Here is a 13808-nt window from a genome sequence, read left to right on the forward strand (position 1 = left end):
AGAACCAAAGCTGGCATTTTCATAACAGAGAGCCCTAGATTTCCAGGTTCCTATTGCTCTGAAATTTATGCAACAAATGCTTGTAGGTATCTATAGGAGCATGTGCTCTGTTTACACTGAGTGGGTTATTAGGATAAGTATGGGAGCAGGGTGTAAACTTTTGGTCATATAAGTCCTCATGCACACTGGATGTTTTGATAACGCTGGTAACGTTAGCTATGTAAAGTCACATTAAAAATTGAGTTATTCAGCTTTTTTTAGTGTTTTTGCATTAGCGTTTAGCCGCGTTTGCATTTTTACCGCTTTTTTTCCCTCAAAAAATGTTTTTTGGTCAAAAACGCATTTACAGCGTTTTGCCGTGTTTTTACAGCTAAAAAACTCCTCTAGAAACCCACTAATCCTGGTTTTTTTTTCCAGCCCAAATAGGATGATTACAGTCTATGTGTGCATGGATACATAGGATAACATGCTGGGGGGTTTACTAGCTGTAGAAAAAAAACATCAAAAGCCAAAAACAGCCGCTGTAAAAACATCAAGTGTGCATGAGAGCTAAGTGTAGCGCCCACTAGAAGGTGCTAGTGTGAGGTAAATTTATTTTTGGCTCCTGGTAGTGAGTGAGCCTGAATTACTGTGGGTTCAGTATGAGGTCAGGCTGGGTGACTCAGCTGGTTGGAACTCTATTGCCTCCATCTGGTTCTGGAAGTCAGCAGAAGCTTCCAGAAGCCAGTGGGCAGAAGGGTGGAGACCACAATCTGCATGATCATGGGAGTCTGACCAATACCAGGCTCTGGTAGTGTGGTAGACTAACCCATAAATATGAGAGAGCCATGCCCATAAATATGAGAGAGCCATGCTAGCAGTTGTCAGAGTCTGGAGTCAGGTGGAAGATGGAGGATTGAAATGCTGCTGTGGCCTGGGGGGGGGGGGGGGTTTATAGTGCTTATTGATGATTAATGGACCGTACATTTCCAAATGCGTTATCAAAAAGTGCAATGGAAGAAACTTCCATAAAGGGGTTGGTTTACTAAAACTGGAGGGTGCAAAATCTGGTGCAGCACTGCACAGAATCCAATCAGCTTCCAGGTTTTATTGTCAAAGCTTAATTGAACAAGCTGAAGTTAGAAGCTGATTGGTTACCATGTACAGCTGCACCACATTTTGCACTCTCCAGTTTTAGAAATTCAACCCCAAGGTGTTCTCTGATTGAACAAGGAGGAGAGGAGGAACAATCCAGAATGTACAAAGAAAACACATACACATCTTTATAAGGTCATCAGAAAAAGTTAAGGTGCTTTGGCATAAACGGAGGTGAAATATAATTACAGTTGAAAAATCTTGAAATAAACATAATAGATCCATGCAATATGCTGCAATTACATATAAATAATAAACATGAAATTATTCTCCTGTAATACCAATTAGGCTACTACATTTAATGTGCTGAAATCTTTAATTATGGGTCAATGGAAAATTGTAAAATGTTTGTACCATAATAACAAGCTTCAGATCTGATTACTTCCTACTGTAATTTATTTAATTAGCATTATTTGCATCACTTAGCATTGTGGGGTTGGAGAATGTGTATGCAAAAATGGATTATTCCCTAGGAAAAAATAATTTGTCAAAAGATTCTATAGAAAAATGTTATTTTTATAGTGAACTTGTACTTTGAAGGGCAAAGTAACAGTTTCACATAAAACCTGAACTGTACACAGATATAAAAGACAGATACAAAATGAATGCAGCTCTGAATCCATATAATGTTATATGTTTTTAACTCTTATGTAACAATTGCAGGATGAATTACTATCACTAGAGCCTATAGCTCTGGTTTCCATGCTGTGGCTGAGGGGGGGGGGGGTTACATGTAGACAATAATCTATGTTTCCCTATTGCCCTGTTATAGAAATTATTTCTAACAGTCTTGTGTAATTTGTCTCCAGTCCATAACTGTCTCCTAAAGCATGTCCCCAGTTACAACTCTCATAGCATGTTCATGGTCTCTGATAGTGTCCTGCAGTATGTCCACAGTCTCTGACCACTTCTTGCATTAGGTTTGTAAGCTCTGACCATCTTCTGCACCATGTCAGCAGTCTCTTACCATATCCTGTATCTTGGCTGCAGTCTGGGACCATCTCCTGTGTCATGTGTGCAGTCTCTGACCATCCTTTGTGTCATGTCTGCAATCTCCGACCATCTCCTGTGCCATGTCTGCAGTCTATGGCCATCTCTTGTGTTATGTCTTTAGTCTCTGACCATATCCTACACAATGTCTGCAGTCTGTGACCATCTCCTGTATCATGTTTACAGTCTCTGACCATCTCCTGAATCATGTCTGAAGTCACTGACCATCTACTGTATCATTTCTGCAGTCTATGACCATCTACTGCATCATGGCTGCAGTCTCTGACCATCTCCTGTACCATTTCTGCAGTCTATGACTATCTCCTGTACCATGTCAGCAGTCTCTTACTATCTCCTGTATCATGTCTGCAGTCTCTGACCATCTCCTGTGTCATTTCTGCAGTCTATGACCATCTCCTGAATCATATCTATAGTCTCTAACCATCTCGTCGTGTATCATGTCTACAGTCTCTGATCATCTCATGTATCATGCCTGTAGTCTCTGACCATCTCCTGTATCATTTCTGCAGTATATGACCATCTCCTGTATCATGGCTACAGTCTCTGACCATCTCCTGTATCATGTTTGCAGTTTCTGACTATCTCTTGTATCATGGCTGCAGTCTCTGACCATCTCCTGTGCCATGTCTGAAATCTCTGACTATGTTCTGTGCCATGTCTGCAGTCTCTGGCCATCTCTTGTTTTATGTCTGTAGTCTCTGACTATATCCTGCACAATGTCTGCAGTCTCTGACCATCTCTTGTTTTATGTCTGTAGTCTCTGACTATATCCTGCACAATGTCTGCAGTCTCTGACCATCTCCTGTATCATGTCAGCAGTCACTGACCATCTCCTGTATCATGTCAGCAGTCTCTGCCCATCTCCTGTACTATGTATGCACTCTCAGACCATCTCATGTATCATGTCAGTATTCTCTGGCCATCTCCTGTATTATGTATGCAGTCTCAGACCATCTCATGTATCATGTCGGTATTCTCTGACCATCTCTTGTGTCATATTTGCAATCTCTGACCATCTCCTGCACCATGTCTGCAATCCCTGACCATCTCCTGTACCACATCTGCAGTCTCTGGCCATCTCTTGTGTCATATCTGCAATCTCTGACCATCTGCTGTGCCATCTCTGTAGTCTCTGGCCATCTCTTGTGTCATGTCTTTAGTCTCTGACCATCTCTTGTGCCATGTCTGCAGTCTCTCACCATATCCTGTGCAATGTCTGCAGTCTCTGACCATCTCTTGTATCATGCTTGCAGTCTCTGACTATCTCCTGCACTATGTCTGCAGTGTCTGACCATCTCATGTATCATGTCTGTAGTCTCTGACCATCTTTTGTGTCATGTCTGCAATCTATGACCATCTCCTGTACCATGTGTGAAGTCTCTGGCCATCTCTTGTGTCATGTCTGTAGTCTCTGACCATCTCCTGTGCCATGTATGCAGTCTCTGGCCCTATTTTGTGTCATGTTTGTAGTCTCTGACCATCTCCTGTACCATGTCTGCAGTCTCTGGCCATCTCTTGTGTCATGCCTGTAGTCTCTGACCATCTCCTGCACTATTTCTGCAGTCTCTGACCATCTCATGTATTATGTCTGCTGTCTCTGACCATCTCTTCAGTCTCTGGCCATCTCATGTGTAATTTCTGTAGTCTCTGCCCATCTCCTGTGCCATGTCTGAAGTCTCTGACCATCTCTTGTGTTATATGCACTGTCTTCGATCATTTTTAGTATCCTGTCCACAGTCTTTGACCATCTTTTGCCTTATGTCTGCAGTGTCTGACCATCTCTTGTGTCATGCCGATTATCTTTGACTATATCCTGTTGCACTCCTGATACAGGAGATGGTTAGAGACTGCAGAAATGATACAGGTGATGGTCAGAGACTACGGACATGATACAAGAGATGGTCAGAGACTGCAGTTATTTCACACGGACATATCACATGAGATGGTCAGAGACTGCTGACACATGATACAAGAGATGGTCAGAGACTGCACCTGCTGAGGAATGTGCTGGATCCCTGGATATCAAAGTGTTACTAAACCTACAACAGTAAAACCAGTCTGCATATGCAGTAAAGCATGCTCGTTATACTCACTGTGGATCCTAAGGGGTTAATCCTCTGCATTGTGTAAAAATTTTATTTGATCCTGATTTCTCTGATCCTTCCCTTCTTCCAGTGCCCCTCTCTTATTTCCTGATAAGTCATATCGTGTGGAGTCACTCTGCACATGCTCAGTTTGGTGAGTATTGCTAGAGAGGTTTTTTTCTTTTCTTGGAAGAGTGCATGTGATCAGCACAGGGACAATCAGCACTGTCAAGACAGAGGTCAGGGATTCTGTATCTTCCTAAAGCAGAAAGAAAACTCCTCCTACAAGTTTTAACATGTGCTCTGCTGGACACTGATAGAAGTCACAAGACTGCTATATACTGCTGATGAGAAAAGGTATTTAGCAGTTTATATTTACTAAAATAATTGCACTTCCTTGTTCTGGGTACTGAGGGAGACCAGATATAGTGAATGCTGGGTCCTGGCTTTAGTAACACTTTAAGTGTCCTTTTATTAAAAGTCAGCAGCTACGGTATTTGCAGCGGCTTACTTATTTTCTCTCCAACAGACTGAAGCTCCTCTTGAAGTGCACATTTAATGAACACATAATGCAGGCTGTAACAATCTTAGCAGATAAACTTCTTAAACATGCCTAGATCTAATTTTTGAACAAGCTATAATAACTTTGATTAGTCAGGCTTAATGGCAAAGATTAAGCATGTAGTCCAGCCAACGTACCAAACAGCTGGGGAGAGACTGAATCACCATCTGAGTATGCAATGTATTTCCAGGAATTATCTCGGAGCATGTAGGTTGAAGCATTTGCATCAGATCCATGAAACTGACTCAGTGCCCAGTTAGGATGCAAATCAGACAAAATCTCATTCTGTGATGTTGCCGATAATAATGGCATCAGGGAGTAACCACTTATGTTTCGAGGAACAGGCAAACCTGCAATTTCTAAAATAAGACAGAACAACAAAACATCACTCCACCAAAATAAAAGATACAAAAAAACTCAGCAGTGGCGGTTTCATTTGGATTACAAAGACAAGTGCATTTGTATTTCTGTACTCTCTGTGGACATATTATATTTATACTTAGGAGACCAGCAGGGTTCAGAAATGACAATAGTCCATCATATTTAAAGAGGTATTAAGCACAAAAACAAACATTTATTATATTGCAGCTTAACGATGTGGTGGCTGTATTAGTTTTCCTTTTTTAGGCTTTTTTTCTCCTTTATTTTCACCTGGTAATCTGGTCAGTAAGTCTTTAAGCTGCCCTACAGATGTGGCAATTAGATGGTTGAGACAAACCGCTTACTACTGACAGGGTCAGCTTTAATTAATTTACGTACAACCTTTATCCCAAAAGAAAAATCTATTGCTGTAACAGCTTATAACATGTTAGCTGGAGTTCAGTTTTAATTTGTTAGTGTATCTAAATCTGATAATGCATCTAACACCCCCTCCCACAAGATTAACAATGCTGCTGTCTAAGGGTGCCCCTTGTGCTCCTTCATCCATAAAGGGGGCACTCTAATACAGGATGTGTGTTACTGGCCAGATCACCAGGTTATATAGAGGGAAAAAAAAGTCTACAAAAAGAAAACTATTGCAGCCACTACATCTACGATATCAGGCACACAAGGTCAATGTTGGCCAAAATCTGCCCAAACAGTAGTAACTGTCCGACTTTTGGGCTGTGTGTACAGCTGCATGTCTCATGACCGGCTTCTCTTCGAACGAGTATGCTGGAAAACCAGCAGCTGAAAGCGCTGATCAGTGTGTCCTGGTCAGGGGGTGGCCCCCCTGTCAGAATACAATAGCACAGTGGGGGAGATCTCTGCACTCACATTGCTTTTGTTAGTTTGTCAGTTTCTTTTCCTTCAGCCCACTGGGTTGAATGAAAAAAAACTTATACCGTGAATCAGGCTTAAGCTGCAATATTACATTTTTGGTTTTGGATGTAATACCCCCTTAAATCATTTGTACATTCTAAAACCACCTATCCAGAGGGAAGCAAAATTAACCTGACCGTCCTAGAAATACAGAAAAATCCTCTTTGATGCCAAGAGCTGAATTCCATAGATCAATGCGTAAATGTATAAATCTTAATAGCCTCTTTTAATACCATTTCAAATAACAATTGAACAGATATAATTGTAGACTGGGATAATTAAGCAGCACGTGTGAGTAATGAAAACCAATAATTCACCTTCAATGATTCCCAGCATGCTGCAAAAATGTACTTACAACCATAACAGCAGGACTAAAGCTGAAACATGTTTTATTCATTTTGGACTGAAGGCTACATTCACACAGTCAATGGGATGCAGATCATTTGCTGTATTCAGAGTCAGTTTACACACCACTCCTGGATGTAGCAACACTATAGCCAGTGGCGTCCCGAGGCAGGTGCGGGGGGTGCGGTCCGCACCGGGTGACACCGACCGCATGGGGTGACACCAGACCCACTCCACGAAAAGGTAGGTTGTAAAGCAAGCCAACGATCCCCGCAGAATGGATCCGATCCATCCTGCGGGGATCGTCGGCTTTCTTTACAACTTATCTTTTCTTGGAGCGGGTCCGGTGTCACCCCGTATAGGTTGCATGCCGACGATCCTGCAGGGATTGTCGGCATGCAACCTATATGGGGTGACACCGGTGTAGCAGCAAGATGCGTCTCCCATGTAGATATGTCCCCCCTGAAGCAACTGCCTCTCCCATTGAAATCAATGGAAAACGTTTAAAAAACACATGAAAAGCACCTCAATAATGCCTCTGAGAAGTGTTTTTGGTGCAGTTTTGTAAGTTACGTGTCCTTTAAAAAATGCTTAGAAAGCGGGGATCAGTGTGAAAGTAGCCTAAGGGAGGACTATAACCCCTGTCAGGTGTTTTTTGCCATCTGGGTCCCATTGCGGAGTTTTCTCATTTCTATTTTCTAATTTCCCTCCACTCTAATCACAACTGAAAAAGAAAAAAAAAAGTTTTGCTCTAGTTGTACTTTAACTACAGAGAATCATTGATGCTGGCATCCACAGCCCAAGTTCACCTTTGTATTTATTCAAAATGTTTCTTTTACTTAGGTAAATGGAAATATCTTTCTCACTAAGAACATGGTGCAGGAAAAGCACATCCATGCCTGTTTCCCACACTGCGCTCAAAACGCACTGCCTCTCCTGCGAGTGCGATGCAATGTTAATAGCATCTCAAAGGCAGATAGCAGTGTTTTTGCAGGCATCAAATTGCATGATACTGCAGTACCATGCGATTTGGTGCAGCACATTTTTAAAAGTGGTTTATGCACTTTCTCCACTGAAATTTCAGCCTATTCAAATGAATGGAGTGCAAAATCGCATTGCATGGGAATGTGCAGGAATCCCAGTGTGAATCAGCCCTAACCCCTGGTTCACATTTGTGTGACCATGCGGGTTGCAATTTGCGCTGGCATGAAAGCCCATTCATTTGAATGGACTCCCGTGCCCTGGGACAAGCAGGGAAGGAGTCACTACACTACTTGGGAAATCGCAGCCCGAACGGGAACTGGGGTTCCCAGTACGGTTGCAAATTTCCAGTGCGGGCGGCGTGCCATTAGAATTATTTGTACCCGCCTGTGGGTCCTGCATTCCTCTGTGTGGGTGGTGCGGCTGCAGGTATTTGTGCGGATCCCGCAGCGGCACCACCTGCACAGATGTAAACCAGCGGTAACAATTGAATTAGACAAAAACATTTTATAATTTTAGTAAGGGTGATCTCCTTTGAAAATAAGGTACATCTAAATAAAATGTATAAGGGGATGGGAATCACCTACACAGAGGGGTTTTTTTTTTCATTGTTTTCACCTTAAACATATCCACTCAAATCTTTAACTGTATGAAGTCAATGATTTACCTCCTTTGTCTGACTTACAAGAGAAGTATGGACTATGAAAAAAAACCCTCGTTATACTCACCTAGGTGGATGCAGCATTAATCCGATGCTACATCTCTCCCGTCTGCTCTGCACTGAGAACTGAGCAATCAAACACTGCTGAACGCTGAGTTCTCCCCTCTGTTCTGAGCAGAGAGCCGTGACTGTCAGTCTCCGGCTCTCTGTTTTGCCCCTCCAGCATTCACTGGAGCTCTGGGCTGTGTAGGGGGCGGGAGCAGCTGGCTCAAGCTCTCAGTGGATCGCAAAGGATGAGCCATGTGCCAGTCCAGGTTTCTGAGTGGATCCTGATCATATGGTAGGGGGCTTTTCAGAGTCTGGACCAGCTCTATAGCTTTGGCTATACTTCTCCTTTAATCAAGCACTTCCAAATCATCTGCCAGCATTCAAGGGGTGAATGAGCAGTCACCAATGATCATCTCTCCTCCTCTTCCCACTCCTTCAGGCTTTGCTTTGCTTCTCACTGCTGTCAGTCAAATCCTGTGATGAGGGAGCAGGGCTGAGCCCCACTGTCTGTGTCAATGGACACAGACAGTGGGGCTTGGAATGAAGCATGCAGGTGTGTCACAATAGGAAGTGCCACCATATATAGAGAAATGGGAAAGGGACATGGGAATAAAAATTGATGAGGGAAAGCAAAAGAAAATATACAGTTTAATTCACGGAAATGTAAATAAGAGAGAGGTAGAAATTAATTCTAAGTGTTTAGTAAGATGGTACATAACACCAAGTGTAGCACATAGAATAAGTGGAGAGAATTCATCTTTGTGTTGGCGTGGATGTGGAGGAAGAGGTTCAGTGTTTCACATATGGTGGGAATGTCACAAAATTCAAGAATACTGAGGGAGTATTGTGGGCTTAATCCAAGAAATAACAGATTAATATTTTAAAGGACCCAGAGACCTGTCTTTTTTATGGCACCGAGCTTTCAGTGAAAAAATATAAAAAATCTGGGCTATTGTACTACTTGAATGCAGCGAAGGGTTTGATACCCAAGTTTTGGCGGGAACAACAAGTACCGAAAATAAAAGATTGAGTGGATAGGGTAGAGAAAATGTACAGAATAGAGGAACTTTATCATATGGATGAAGACAAAATGGAGGTTTTCTGTATAAAGTGGGAAAATTTGTAAAAATTTAAAAAATCAAATCGATACCTAGATTGTGTACAATAACTGTATTATTGAAGTAATAGCAATTGTGGAATAGGAAGTACTGAAAAGAGTTGGTAAATGCATAATCAGGGCCGGGAGGGGTGGGGATTAGAGTAGGAGGGGGGAAGGACAGGGGTAAATAGATTACTAGATGAATGGGAATGTTTTGATATATAGATATACAAAATTGAGAATATTTATATGTATATGTTTGTTTTATTAGCTTTTGTATATATGAAATGGTAATCAAAAAATTAATAAAATATTAAATAATAAAAAAAAAACAATAGGAAGTGACTTCCAGTGTTGGTACACCAAGAAAAGAAGGTACCAGGAGCGATGATGGGGGACCCAAGAATTTCATTGCACAGAGCAAATAAGTATAAACCTCTTGGTTATTTACAATCACTGTATTAAACCCAAACACAAATATTTATTATATTACCAATTCTTAGGTGTGATGGCTGCATTAGTTTCCTTTTTTTGGCTATATTCATCTGGTGATTCAGTCAGCAACTCTGTTTTTCAGAAGTTGAAGCTCTCCAGCAGAATGTATCAGTTTACATGGATGTGACCATCCATTTACCACTGGCAGGGGTGATTCAAATGATATGCTTTTATTTATTCATGTAAAACCTTTATCTCAAAAGGAAAAAATGTTCCGTCACTGAATAGAAAGTGTGAGCTGTAGCTTGGCTTCAATTTTTTTTTGTATTCAAATCTCATAACCCCCCCTAATTACAGTGCTGCTGTCTGCTGTGTCCTGGCTCATTCCTCTAGAATGGTGTCTCACAAATGCAGAAGGTGTGTTAGTGGCCAGATCACCAGATGAAACCAGAGGGAAAAAGCCAAAGAAAAGACAAGTAATGCAGCCACCATATCTAATGATTGGTACGCTGCAATATAATACATTTTTGATTTTCAGTTTAAAACCGCTTTAAGTATATTGAATTTCTCTTTGTCCGGGTGATCATTGTGACCAATTATTTTGAGTTGTTAGCTGAACTAGAGCAGAAAATGTATGGGAATACTTGCTTCTATGTCTAATAGGACATTTTACCCACTTTGGAGAGATTTCCTCCAACTTTGATCACAGGTCAGGAAATGAAGAGAAACACCTCATGGGCCAAAAACGCCTAACAGGATTTAACCATTTCCTACTTAATCCAAAATGAAAACATGACTTTAGCTGTACTTTAAAGAATACCTAAAGCCATTTTTTAGTTTTGGTGGTGAGGGATTAGAACCTCTGTCAGGTTTTATTGCTATCTGTGTCCCCAGCTGGGGGGTAGAGAGCCTTTCTATTTGTCCTGGTTAGTATTGTCACAGGAACAGAAAATGATTGGAAAATTTAGCACTTGTCAGGAGCATGTGAATTCTTGCGAGACACACTTCTAAGTAGATCCTTACCAGGGGTGGACTGACAACTCATGGGTCCCCCGGGCAATAGGGGATCATGGGGCCCCTGTGTCCTTGCCCAAACTCAAAAAAGCCTATGAAAAAGGTACCAGGGGCATCTCATGGGGCCCCCTACTGACCCCGAGCCCTCGGGCAGTGCCCGAGTTTCCAGATGGTCAGTCCGCCCCTGTCCTCTACGTTGGAGAGATTTCCTCTCATTTCTTGTTTTGTCCACAAGAGGAACAATATGGAGCAAATCTCCCCAATGGTACACTGCAAAAGAAAAATTCTTACAGGCTTTTAACCATTCTTTACATATCCGCATGCGCATTTCTGGGGCGTTACGGTGCATTATTGATGTGTTTTTGACGTGTTCCAGTGCGTTTTTGATGTGTGTCGGTTAATTTTTCCCCTCTATTTTTTTTTCAATTTAAATAGGGACATGTGCATTTTTGGTGCATTCCGGTGCATTTTTTATGCGTTTAACCATGTTCCAGTACAGTTCTGTACAGGAAAAATGCAGCCTATTGGACTTTTTTTTGCAACCGGAATGTACTCAAACTGCAAGCACTGATGTAAACTATGACAGTGACAACCATATAACCTACTGTCTGTGCATTTTGGATGCAGAAAAAAGCAGACTGAAACATATGTAGTGTGAACCGGCCCTAAAACTAGAAAATGTTTGGTGTTAGATGTACCTTAATTGTTTAGCTTGTGTCTACCACTTACACTGTAGTATATTTTAGCAACTTTTAAACCTTTTCATAATTCTAGAAAAAAAATTCTCCCAGCTAGAGGGTTTCTTTGTCTAGAATAATATCAGCTTTTACACAGGCTTCAGCTGTACCTACCAAGCATAGTGGGGTAAAGATCCACCAGGGAGACTATATTTGATATGGATGTTCCAGGTTTTATATTGGGACCCATCATCAGAAGCGGGATGTGTGTGCTGCCTTCATACATACTCATCTTATAAAACTGTCTGTGTTCCATAGCAAGTTCCCCGTGGTCAGACGTGTACAGCACATAGGTTGTGTTGAGAAGTCCAGTATCAGTGAGGGCGGAAATAATTTCACCTGCAGCAAGACAAGTTATAGGTTTGGAATACTACTCATCATTCTCTGTAATGTATAAACACAACTCATATGCCTTGGACATGCATTGGAGTAGATTTACTAAAACTGGAGAGTGCAAAATCTGGTGCAGCTGTGCACGGTAATACAAAATGATGCCTGTCTGCTTGTAGAGATAGCCATAGCAGACCATTTTACTGGGTTTGCAACACATTACGGCTCTATTCACATTAATGCGACTTGTCATGCGACTCTGGGGTCGAAAGTCGCATGACAAGTCATCCCCCCCATGTTTCCCAATGGGTACCATTCATATCTGTGTGTCTTCAAGTCGCAGCAACTTCAAAGTAGTTCCTGCAGTACTTTGATCCAACTTTCATGCGACTTGAGGGCCACAGACTTCATGTAAACCCTCCAAAGTCACACGAAAGTCTCACCTGAATGTTGTACATGTGACTTGTGTGCAACTTGTGTGTGACTTTGTACAGCAGAAACAACTATCCTTGGTCAAAGCCAAAGTCGCACCAAAGTTGCACTCATCCAGAGTCAAATCAAAGTAGCGCCAAAGTTGCATCAAAGTCTCATCAAGTCGCACTGTAAAGTTGCAATGACAATCGCACGATTTTGAAGTTCCACAAGTGTGAATGGAGCTTAAAAGGACACACATACAGTTACAAGATTAACCCCTTCCCACCTGCACCTGCTGGTCTATTCTGAGTATAGGAGCTTTTTTATTTTTTATGCCTTTGCACTCTTTCCTGCATGGAACATGTTATAGCTTATAAATGAGTCTTACATATGAGTCATCCATACAATTATCTTTCTACTAATGAGTTTTCCCCTGACAGGGATTTACCTACTTGGGACCTGTGGAGTGTGGTAACAATTTTTGTGTTTGTTTTATACTTTTAATTTTGTCTGTAATAAAGAAGTTTTGGTGCGCCACTGATCACCTTCTCCTTTGTTTGAATTATTTTTCTTGAGTATTCAAAAATTCCCTGTTGCGGTTGAATTCACAACTAGTTCTTTTTCTGTACGTTTCTCTTTATATTATTATTATACAGGATTTACATAGCGCCAACAGTTTTGCTCAGCACTTTACAGTATACAGTTGCAAGAAAAAGTATGTGAACCCCTTGGGATTACATGGAGTTTTGCATGAATTGGGCATAAAATGTGCTCTGAACGTCATCTAAGTCTCAACAATAGAAGAACACAGTCTGCTGAACATAATACTACACGAACATTAGATGTTGCCATGGTTTAATTGCACATAACATGTAAAAATTCACAGTTCAGGGAGGAAAAAGTATGTGAACCTTTGGACATAATAACTGGTTGACCCTCCTTTGGCAGCAATAACCTCAACCAAACGTTTCCTGTAGTTGCAGATCAGACCTGCACAACGATCTGGAGTAATTTTGGACCACTCCTCTTCACAAAACTGTTTCAGTGTAGCAATATTCTTGGGATGTCTGGTGTGAATCGCTCTCTTAAGGTCATGCCACAGCATTTCAATCGGGTTGAGGTCAGGACTCTGACTGGGCCACTCCAGAAGGCATATTCTGTGCTGTTGCAGCCATTGTTTTGTTGAATTACTTGTATGCTTTGGGTCATTGTCCTGTTGCATCACCCATCCTCTGTGGAGCTTCAGTTGGCAGACAGATGGTCATACGTTTTCCTGCAAAATGTCTTGATAAACTCTGGAATTCATTTTCCCATCAATAACAACAATCCGTCCAGGCCCTGAGGCAGCAAAGCAGCCCCAAACCATGATGCTCCCTCTGTTTTACAGTGGGGATGAGGTTTTGATGTTGGTGTGCTGTGCCTTTTTTTCTCCACACATAGTGTTGTGTGTTCTTCCCAAACAACTCAATCTTGGTTTCATCTGTCCACAGTATATTTTGCCAGTAGTGCTGTGGAACATCCAGGTGCTCTTTTGCAAACTTCAAACGTGCTGCAATATTCTTCTTGGACAGCAATGGCTTCCTCCGAGGTGTCCACCCATGTACTCCATTCTTGTTTAATGTTTTCCTTATTGTAGATATGCCAACAAAAA

The 13808-nt window shown here is 41.6% G+C and overlaps 1 protein-coding gene across 1 annotated transcript in view; it reads right to left on the reverse strand.

The window, feature by feature from the left end:
• ARSK (arylsulfatase family member K) overlaps positions 1–13808 on the reverse strand; it is a 60451-nt gene that overhangs the window by 17892 nt on the left and 28751 nt on the right. Inside the window, exons 6-7 of the mRNA XM_089679148.1 lie at positions 11528–11752; positions 4929–5150 (exon numbers count right to left, since the gene is read on the reverse strand). Coding sequence (XP_089535274.1) covers positions 4929–5150; positions 11528–11752 — 447 coding nt within the window. The remainder of the gene's footprint in view (positions 1–4928; positions 5151–11527; positions 11753–13808) is intronic.

This window comes from Staurois parvus, unplaced genomic scaffold, assembly GCF_062004578.1.
Source record: "Staurois parvus isolate SC_StPar_1 unplaced genomic scaffold, SC_StPar_1.0 ptg000218l, whole genome shotgun sequence".
In the NCBI taxonomy this organism is placed as follows: domain Eukaryota; kingdom Metazoa; phylum Chordata; class Amphibia; order Anura; family Ranidae; genus Staurois; species Staurois parvus.